The sequence below is a fragment of the Penaeus vannamei genome, chromosome 12 (genome assembly GCF_042767895.1).
Source record: "Penaeus vannamei isolate JL-2024 chromosome 12, ASM4276789v1, whole genome shotgun sequence".
Lineage (NCBI taxonomy): Eukaryota > Metazoa > Arthropoda > Malacostraca > Decapoda > Penaeidae > Penaeus > Penaeus vannamei.
In genome coordinates, this window is record NC_091560.1 from 2,587,921 (window position 1) to 2,597,920 (window position 10,000).

Below are 10,000 nucleotides of genomic sequence, written 5' to 3' on the forward strand. Positions count from 1 at the left end.
TTTTTTTTTTTTTTTTTTTTGTCTTTCCTTTGTAGGTAATCCAGTTTTTTTATTATTCTTTTGTTAATTTTGTTTTTTATCTTGGTCGTTTATCTGTATTCCTCTGTATGTCTGTTTGTCTGTCTCTGTCTCTGGTTCTTTCTCTCTCTCTCTCTCTCTCTCTCTCTCTCTCTCTCTCTCTCTCTCTCTCTCTCTCTCTCTCTCTCTCCCTCCCTCCCTCTCTCCCTCCCTCCCTCCCTCCCTCCTCTCCTCTCCCTCCCTCCCTCCCTCCTCCTCTCCCTCTTCCTTCCCTCCTCTCTCCCTTTCTCCCTCCCCTCCTCTCTCCTCTCCCTCCCTCCCTCCCTCTCCCTCCCTCCCTCTCTCTCTCTCTCTCCACGTACTTTATTACTTACCTTTTCCTCCCTCCCTCCCTTCCCTCTCCCTCCCCTCATCATTACAGCATCGCCTCCCTCATTGCTCTTATAAACTTGTGTCATTCGATTCGCTCTAAATAGATTCAAACACCTTGATATGCCATCGAGCACCCCCTCTCTCCCCTCCCCTCCCGTTTCTCCTCTTCCCCCTCCCCTCTCTCTTCTCCCCTCTTCCCTCTCTCCTCTCCCACTTCTCTCTCTCCTCTCCCACTTCTCTCTCTCCTCTCCCACTTCTCTCTCTCCCTTCCCCTCTCTCCCACTCCTCTCCCCTCCCTCCCGTTTCCGCTCTTCCCCCTACCCTCTCTCCCCTACTCTTCTCTCTCTCTCTCTCCCCTCCCCTCTTCTCCCTACCCTCTCCCACTCCTCTCCCTTCCCCTCTCCCACTCCTCTCTCTCCCCTCTTCCCCCTACCCACCCCCCACTCCTCTCTCTCCCCTCTCCCACTCCTCTCTCTTCCCCGTGCCCTCTCCCACTCCCCTCTCTCCCCTCCCCCTCTCCCCTCTTTCCCCTCTCCCCTCATTCCGCCGTTACACGCTCTCGCTCTCTTATATGCGACGAGCGTGTATTCAAAGTCTGCAACTCAATTTGAATCATAGAAATCATTTGCATAATTTCGGTTCTCCCCCTCCCCCCCCTCAAAAAAAAGAAAAAGAAAAAAAAACTTAGGTATTTCGTTCCTATCCCTTCCTTATTGTTGTTATTATTAATGTTTTATTATTGTTGTTGTTGGTACTATTATTATTATTATTATTATTATTATTATTATTATTATTATTATTATTATTGTTATTATTATTGTTATGATTATTTTTATATCATTATTATCAATATCATTATTACCTTTATCATTATCATTATCACCTTTATCATAATCATCACGCCCATTAGTCTCTTTCGACGCGAAACTCTTCCAAACAATTAAATGAAGTCAAAGAGAGAAAATGCACTTTTATTCGCTCGCGCAAAACGCCACGGCAAACAGGCGGCGCAAAATTTTCTACGATGTTGCCAATTAAATTCCAGCAAAACATGTATGAATTTCATTTCCGACTTAGTTGCAAGTTGCAAGCCCGAACGGCGGAACGGGTGGTAATGAAATGCTGTTGAGAGAGTGGCCAGAGCGGTGTGTGTTGGGGGCTCCCTTGTTTGTGCTTGAGAGGGAGAGGGAGAGGGAGAGGGAGAGGGAAAGAGGGGGAAGGAGGGAGATGGAGAGAGGGAGAGGGAGGGAAGGAGAGGGAGAGGAAGGGAGAGGGGGAGAGGGAGAGTGAGAGTGAGTGAGAGGGGAGGGAGAGGGAGAGGGAGAAGAGGGAGAGGGAGGAAGGGAGAGGGAGAGGGAGAGGGAAGGAGGGAGGGAGAGAGAGGAGGAAGGATGTACACTTTTTTATGAGGGATGGAAGAAGTGGAGTGGATAGGAGAGGGAGAAGGGAGAGGAGAGGGTGAGTGGATTGGGGGAGGTGTCAGGGAGAGGGGAGAAGAGAGGAGAGAAGGAAAGAGAGGAAGAGGGAGGAAGTTGGGAGAGGGAGAAAAAAAAGGAAAGAGAATGGGAAAGAGAGAGAGGAGAGGAAAAGGAGAGAACGGTGTTAGTTAAAGGATCAGAGGAAGATGAGAATGAGAAGAACTGAGGGGAAAAGAAGAGGCAGCAGCAAGAGAAGGGCTTGAGGAGAGGAGCGAGAGGAAAGGAGAGGGGAAGGGAAGAGGGGAAGGAGTGAGGGGAAGTCCAGCAGAGGTGTATTAAGGGATTAGATAAGTGAGGGTCCTTTTCCGGGGGAAATATAGAAAAACACGAAGACATGGACAAAGAGAGGGAGAGGGAGAATAGGAAGAGAGAATCAGATGATGTAGATAGAGAAAGAGGAGGATAAGGATACGGAGAGAGAGAGAGAGAGAGAGAGAGAGAGAGAGAGAGAGAGAGAGAGAGAGAGAGAGAGAGAGAGAGAGAGAGAGAGAGAGAGAGAGAGAGAGAGAGATAGAAAGAGCGAGATAGAGAGAGAGCGAGAGAGAGCGAGAGAGAGAGAGAGAGAGAGAGAGAGAGAGAGAGAGCGAAGAGAGAGCGAGAGAGCGAGAGCGAGAGAGAGAGAGAGAGAGAGAGAGAATGAGAGAAAGAGAGAGAGAGAGAGAGAGAGAGAGAGAGAATGAGAGAATGAGAGAAAGAGAGAGAGAGAGAATGAGAGAATGAGAGAATGAGAGAAAGAGAGAAAGAGAGAATGAGAGAATGAGAGAAAGAGAGAAAGAGAGAAAGAGAGAAAGAGAGAAAGAGAGAATGAGAGAAAGAGAGAGAGAGAGAAAGAGAACGAGAGAATGAGTAGGGCTTCACCTTCCCTCCCTCCCTCCCTCCCTCCCAGTGGTCATCCCTCTCCTTGAGTTGACAGACGCTCCAGAATATCATGCACAACCCTTTCCCGGCTGCATGACACTTCCCCTGCATGTCGACCGCGCCTGGGGATTTCATGAGGGAGGGGAAGGGAGAAGGGAGGGGGGAGAAGGGAGGGGGAGGAGGGGGGTGTCGTTAGGGTGCAGGACGAGGGCCAAGGGACCGGAGGAGGCGTGGCCGACGTCGGTTGGTCATGGAGAGAACCCGTTTCATCGGGGGGAGTTAAATACGTCATGCCGGGGCAGGCACAGGCGCTGTCATGCGGGGGGGGGAGGGAGCGTCCCTTCGGAGTGGGGTGCAGGGACGAGGTCGTTTTCGAGATTCTTGGGGGGCGGGGGAGGTCATGCAGAGAGGGAGGGAGGGGTGGGGGTCATGCAGAGAGGGAGGGATGGGATGGGGGTGTTATGTAGAGAGGGAGGGATGGGGTGAGGGTCATGCAGAGAGGAAGGGATGGAGTGGGGTGTTATGCAGAGAGGAAGGGATGGGGATGGGGTGGGGTGGGGTCATGCAGAGAGGGAGGGATGGGGTGAGGGGTCATGCAGAGAGGGAGGGAGGGGGTGGGGGTCATGCAGAGAGGAAGGGATGGAGTGGGGTGTTATGCAGAGAGGAAGGGATGGGGATGGGGGTGGGGTGGGGGTCATGCAGAGAGGGAGGGATGGGGTGGGGGTTATGCAGAGAGGGAGGGAGGGTGGGGGTGCAGAGGAAGGGATGGAGTGGGGTGTTATGCAGAGAGGGAGGGAGGGAGTGGGGGTCATGCAGAGAGGGAGGGAGGGGGTGGGGTGTTATGCTGAAGGGGAGGGAGGGGATGGGGGTGGGGTGGGGGTCATGCAGAGAGGGAGGGATGGTCTGGGGGGGTCATGCAGAGAGGGAGGGAGGGGGTGGGGGTCGTGCAGAGAGGGAGGGATGGGGTGGGGGTGGGGTGAGGGTCATGCAGAGAGGAAGGGATGGAGTGGGGGTCATGCAGAGAGGGAGGGAGGGGGTGGGGCTGTGCATGAAGACCTGGGGCACGCGAGGAGAGAAGCGATTAGCCAAACGCAAACTTGTGGGAGAAGATGATTCTTTTATCCTCCTTGTTAGTGGAATATTTTTCTTTTTTTTCATTTTTCATCTCATTAAGAATTTGATTAATTGATTCGTCTGATGATCCTTGGAAACTGACTCGCGCCCCGCGCCTTCCCCTCCAGGTGCAGCTTTGGCGTTTATTTATATATGTATATGTACGAAATCCCTTTCTCACAGCCCATTTCTTCCCTCCAGGTGCAGCTGACGATCCGCACGCTGCCGGAGCTGCCCGCCGGCGCCAAGTACCAGTGCGTGTGGGGGTCGGCGCCGCCCGCGGACGCCCTGGTCACGGCCACGGGCCTGACCTGCATGACGCCCGCGCGCGCGTTCCGGCCGCCCATCCCGCCGCACCACGACCACGTGCTGGTGCCGCTGGCCGTGCGCTCCAGCGAGACCAACAAGGACTTCGTGTCGCGCAACTTCGCCTTCTACGACTGCAGCCGCCACAACACCTGCGGCAGCTGCGTCAGGAGCGACTGGGCCTGCAACTGGTGCGTCTACGAGAACACGTGCACGCACAACGCCTCGTCGTGCAGGAGGACCGTCATCTCCGGCGAGAACGTAAGTTGGAGGCGGGTCTCGTTATGCTTATTAATGGTCCTCGAGTCTTGATTTCTGAATTGCGGGGAAGCGAGGTCTCTCCTCCTCTCGAGCGCGTTCCTTCCGCCTCTCCTCACTGTCTCCTCCCTTGCAGAACCCGTCGCAGCTCGCCTCGCACGGCTCCGGCTTCTGCCCGCGCTTCCGGCAGGAGCAGACGCCGCTGCTGGCGGCCGACGGCGCCAAGAGCGAGCTGCAGCTGCTGGTGGAGAACCTGCCGGTGCCGCGCGTGGGCCAGCTCGGCTTCCAGTGCGTGGTGAGCATCGAGGGCGCCACCATGCTGGTGGGCGCGCGCGTCGTGGTGGAGGACGAGGACGAGCCGGAGGGCGGCAGCAGCAGCCCCGCCACCACCACCAGCAGCGCCAGCCGCCCGCACCACCGCCGCGTGCAGCGCGTGGTGTGCGAGCCCACGGTGTACCGCTACGAGTCGGGCGAGGGCGAGTACGAGGCCCGCGTCACGCTGGTGTGGAACCGCGACCACGTGGTGGACGCGCGCCCGCTCACGCTCTACAAGTGCGGCGTGCTGGGCGCCCACCGCGGCCACCACGACTGCTCGCTCTGCGTCACGCGCCACCCGCGCTACCGCTGCACCTGGTGCGGCGCCGCCTGCAGGTACGCGCCGCACTGCCCCTCGCTCCCGGGCGTGGCCGCGGCCGCCACGTCCGCGGTGGCGCCCCTGCCCACGGGCGCCCACCACCAGGAGGCCCCGGCGACGGCGAGCGACGCCCGCCTGGCGCAGTGCCCCACCGCCAGGATCGATGTGGTGAGTCGCCCTCCGCCTTTGTCTAGGCTTTCTATATTATTATAATTGCCATTCTCCTCTTTGTCCGCCCGCGCGCGCCCGCCCGAAATACCCGGCGCGGAAGAAAGGCCGCCCCAAAACTCCCGGCGAGCAGAAAGCCTACGCGGGCGGCGCTTTCACGACGCCCATCTCAATATTGCCTCTTTCCGACGTCGTCCCCGCCGGCGGAAATAGCCCCACTCCCGCTGATTATGGCGGGGGGGGGGAGGGGGGGGCGTTGTGCTCCCTTGCTCACTCGCGCCGTTTCTCTATCTCTCTTTCTCTATCTTTCTCTCTGTTTCGCTTTCTCTCTTTCTTTCTCTCTCTCTCTCTCTCTCTCTCTCTCTCTCTCTCTCTCTCTCTCTCTCTCTCTCTCTCTCTCTCTCTCTCTCTCTCTCCATGTTCTTGGTCTCCATCACTCTACTTCTTCGTCTTCTTCTTCCTCTTCTCCTTCTTCTTCATCTTCTTCTTCTTCTCCTTCTTCTTCTTCCCCCCCCTCCTCCTCCTCCTCCTCCCTCCCTTCTCCTCCTCCTCCTTCTCTCTCCCTTCTCCTCCTTCTCCCTCCCTTCTCCTCCTCCTCCTCCTCCATCCCATCTCCTCCTCCTCCTCCTCCCTCCCTTCTCCTCCTCCTCTTCCCTAACTCCCTTTCTCCATCTTCATCTTTATCCCTCTCCCTTTCCCCATCCCTCCCAAACGGGATAAAACTAAATGAAAACAAACAAACAAACACATCACCCATAGTCTATGCCCCCCTCTCCACCTGCCCCCCCCCTGCTCCCATCTCCCACCCCCCTCTAACCCACCGTTTACTTCCCCACTATTCGCTCTCAATTCCCTACACCCTCCCCTTACTCTCCCCTCCCTACACCCACTTTACTTCCCCTCCCCCTACTTCCCCAACACCCTACTCTCTCTCCCCACTCCCCTCAGTCCCTCACTCCCCAATCCCCCTCCCTACTCTCTCCCCTCCCCCAACACCCTACCCCTCACTCCCCACTCCTCCCTACCCCCTCACTCCCCACTCCCCCTACCCTCCCCCCTCACTCCCCCTCCCTACCCCTCACTCCCCACTCCCCCTCCCTACCCCCCTCACTCCCCACTCCCCCTCCCTACCCCCTCACTCCCACTCCCCTCCCTACCCCCTCACTCCCCACTCCCCCACCCTACCCCCTCAATCCCCACTCCTTTCTCCCAACTCCCCACTCCCCCCCACCCACCCCCTCCCACTAACTAATCCCGGATTAAGATGGCCATAATATCAGTTGCAATCTGGTGTGTGCGTAATCGCTTTAGTGCCATATGGCATCCTTGGCTCCCGGAGGTTCTCGTGCCGTGGCATTGTGCCCGTGGATATTTTTTTTTTTTTTTTTTTTTTGAGGGGGGGTGGAGGGAGGATCTTGATAATGGGGGTGTGTGGATTGATTGGTTGGATGGGTGAGAGGGGTGAAGGTGGGGTGGAGGGGGGATCTTGATAAAGGGGGGGGTGGATTGCTTGGTTGGATGGATGGGTGGGGGGAAGGTGGGAGGGGTGGGGAGGGAAGGAGGGAGGGATGGGAGGGGTGGGTGGAGGATGGAGGGAAAGAGTGAGGGGTGGGTGGGTGGGTGGCGGGAAGGAGGGAGGGATGGATGGGTGGGTGGAGGGAAGGAATGAGGGAGGGTGGGTGGGTGGATAAATGGGTGGGGGGGAAGGTGGAGGAAGGAAAGGAGGGATGGATAGCTATCTGATCGATTTAATATATATGCATATACATACATATATATATATATATATATATATATATATATATATATATATATATATATATATATATATATATATATATATATATATATATATACATATTCCTTCCTCTTCCTCCCTCTCCCTTCACACCCCCCCTCCCCGCTCCCCTCCTCCACCACCTCCTTCGTCGCTAAGTCGTCTCTCGGGGTCAGTGGTTGGTCAAGTGATTACTTTCTCATCTCCTTGTTTTTTTTCTCTCTTCTCGTCTATCTTTCTCTTCCCTTTCTTCAGTCTTCTGTCTGTTTCCTGTACTTTTTCTCTGTTCTTCTCTCTCTCTTTCTTCCTTTTCTTGTCTTTTTTCTGTTTTGGTCTGTTTTTTTTTCTTTTTTTTCTACCTTCCTCTTCTCTTTTTGTTAATAATTTTCTAGTATTCTTCCACTATATCTATTTTCTTCATCCTCCTCTCTCTCTCTCTCTCTCTCTCTCTCTCTCTCTCTCTCTCTCTCTCTCTCTCTCTCTCTCTCTCTCTTTCTCTGTCTCCCCCTCTCCCTCTCTCCTCCTTCCCTCCCTCTCTCCCTCCCTCTCTCCCCCCTCCCCCTCCCCTCCCCCTCCCTCTCCCTCTCCCTCTCCCCTCCCCCTCCTTCCCTCCGTCCTTCCCTCCCTCCTTCTCCATTTTCTCCCATCCATCACCATCATCACAATTTCCTCTCTGTCCAACACGTCCTCGGAGAGAAAGGCGGACACATGATAATTACTATCGATAAGGCGATGACGTGAAGCCTGAGTAAGTCTGGATAATACGGAAGGAGGAGGGGGGGTGAGGGGGAGGGGGTTATGAGGGGGTGAGGGTGGGGTGAGGGAGGAGGGGGTGAGGGGGTGGAGGGTGAGAAGGGTATGAGGGGGAGGGGGTTGGGAGGGGAGGGTGGAGGGGTGAGGGGTGAGAAGGGCGAGGGGTGAAAGGGGGGAGGGGTGGGGGGTTGGAAGAAGGGGGAGGGGGTGAGGAGGAGGGATGTGAGGGTGGAGGGGGGGGGAAGAGGGATGAGAGGAAGGAGGGTGGGGAGAGGAGGGGGGAAGAAGGGAGGGCGGAGAGAGTGAGGGGGAGGAGGGAGGTGATAGTAAGCCAACTGTTGTTGCTGAGATGGGAGGATAAGGGGTGAGTAAGGGAGGATGGGGAGAGGGAGGGAGAGAGTGGGGAGGTGAGTGAGGGGATAGGGAGAGGGAGAGAGAGGGGAGGGGAGTAAGGAGGGAAGGGGGGATGGGAAAGGGAGAGAAAGAGAATAAAAGGGGAAATGAGGGAGGGAGGAGGTAAGATTGGAAGGGAGGAATCACCACCCCACCCCCCACCACCACCACCCCCCTGTCATCCTCACCCTCACAGTCACCCCCCTCACCCTCATCCCCGCCGGCACAAACGCGCAACAGCCTAATCTTGTATTATATTATGAAGCGAAAAATTCTTACTTGAAAAGGCGACTCGTCAATATGCATGTCGCGAATTTAAGTGTCCGCGAATTTTATAGCGATGCTGGTAGACGGACCTCCCCCCCTCCCCCTCCCCGCTTTCCCCCTTTCCCCACTTTCCCCTTCCTCCCCCTTTCCCCTCTTCTCCTCTTCCTTCCTTCCTTACCCCCTCCCCCTCTTCCCCTCTTCCTTCCTTCCTCCCCCTTTCCCTCTTCTCCTCTTCCTTCCTTCCTCCCCCTCTTCCCCTCTTCCTTCCTTCCCCCCCTTTCCCCTTCCCCACTTTCTTCCATCCTCCCCCTCCCCTCTTCCTTCCTTCCTCCCCTTTCTCCTCTTCCCCACTTTCTTCCTTCCTCCCCCTTTCCCCTCTTCTCCTCTTCCTCCCCTCCCCCCCCCTTCCCCTCTTCCTTCCATCCTCCCCCTTTCCCCTCTTCTCCTCTTCCTTCCTTCCTTACCCCCTCCCCCCCCCCACCTCCCTTCCATCGTCTTTCTCTCTTTTTCTTCTCTCCCTTTCTCTATTTTCTTTCTCTTTCTCTTTCCTCTCTGCTTCTTCCCTCATTATTATTATTATTATCATTATCATTATCATTATCATTATCATTATCATTATCATTATTATTATTATTATTATTATTATCATTATTATTATTATCATTTGGCAACGTTGAATATCTTAGTTTGTTGTTAGTGGCTGTTTGGTTATTGAAGAGGTTGTTAGGTTGTTTTGTTGTTAGGAAATTGACGTAGATGTTGTTAGTGGTTGCTTGATTGTTGAAGTGGGTTGTTGGTTGTTTGGTTGTTGAAGTGGGTTGTTGGGTTGTTGAAGTGGTTGTTGTGTAGTGGTTATAGTTAGGTTATTAAAAATTGTGATGATTAACCCAACAACTGGAACTCCCCCGATTTTTGTTGGTGGGGGTGGGGGTATCATCATTATCGTCAATATCACCACCACCACCACCACCACCACCACCACCACCACCACCACCACCACCACCACCACCACCACCACCTCCACCACCACCTCCACCACTACCACCACCACCATTATTATTATTATTATTATTATTTTCATCATCATCATCATCACCTGCATCGCCATCGTCATCATCATCATCTTTTTGTAATTAGCTTACACGAACGACCCCGCCCTCCCTCATAACTTCTACTTTTGAAAAAAATAATAAAAACGAATTAAAAAGAAAAGAAAAGTGAGAAAGAAAGAAAGGAAAAAAAAATATTGAAAATAGGATCACCTTCCCCCCCCCCCCCCCCACCGAAAACTCTTACCGTATTATTCCCCTCCCCTCCCCTTTCCCCTCTCCCCCCCCTCCCTCCCTCCTTCCCCACATCTTTACTGCTCGATACCTCCCACCCACCCCATCTCTCCCCCCCTTCCCTCCTTCCCCCCCATCTTTACTTGCTCGATACCCTCCCCTCTCCCCCATCTCTTCCCCCCCCCCCCCCCCCCCCGTCCTGTCGTAACAAGGGTAACATGTACAAAGGTAGAGGTACACTTGTAAACGCTGTGGTATAAAGTGTTTTTTTTGTCTGTTTTTTGTTTGTTACTGTTTTTGTTGTGAGGGAGTGGAGGGCGGG

The 10,000-nt window shown here is 54.5% G+C and overlaps 1 protein-coding gene across 1 annotated transcript in view; it reads left to right on the forward strand.

Annotated features, from left to right (window-relative positions):
• LOC113818873 (plexin-B) overlaps positions 1 to 10,000 on the forward strand; it is a 79,267-nt gene that overhangs the window by 35,261 nt on the left and 34,006 nt on the right. Inside the window, exons 4-5 of the mRNA XM_070128479.1 lie at positions 4,041 to 4,406; positions 4,540 to 5,205. Of these exons, the coding sequence (XP_069984580.1) occupies positions 4,041 to 4,406; positions 4,540 to 5,205 (1,032 nt within the window). The remainder of the gene's footprint in view (positions 1 to 4,040; positions 4,407 to 4,539; positions 5,206 to 10,000) is intronic.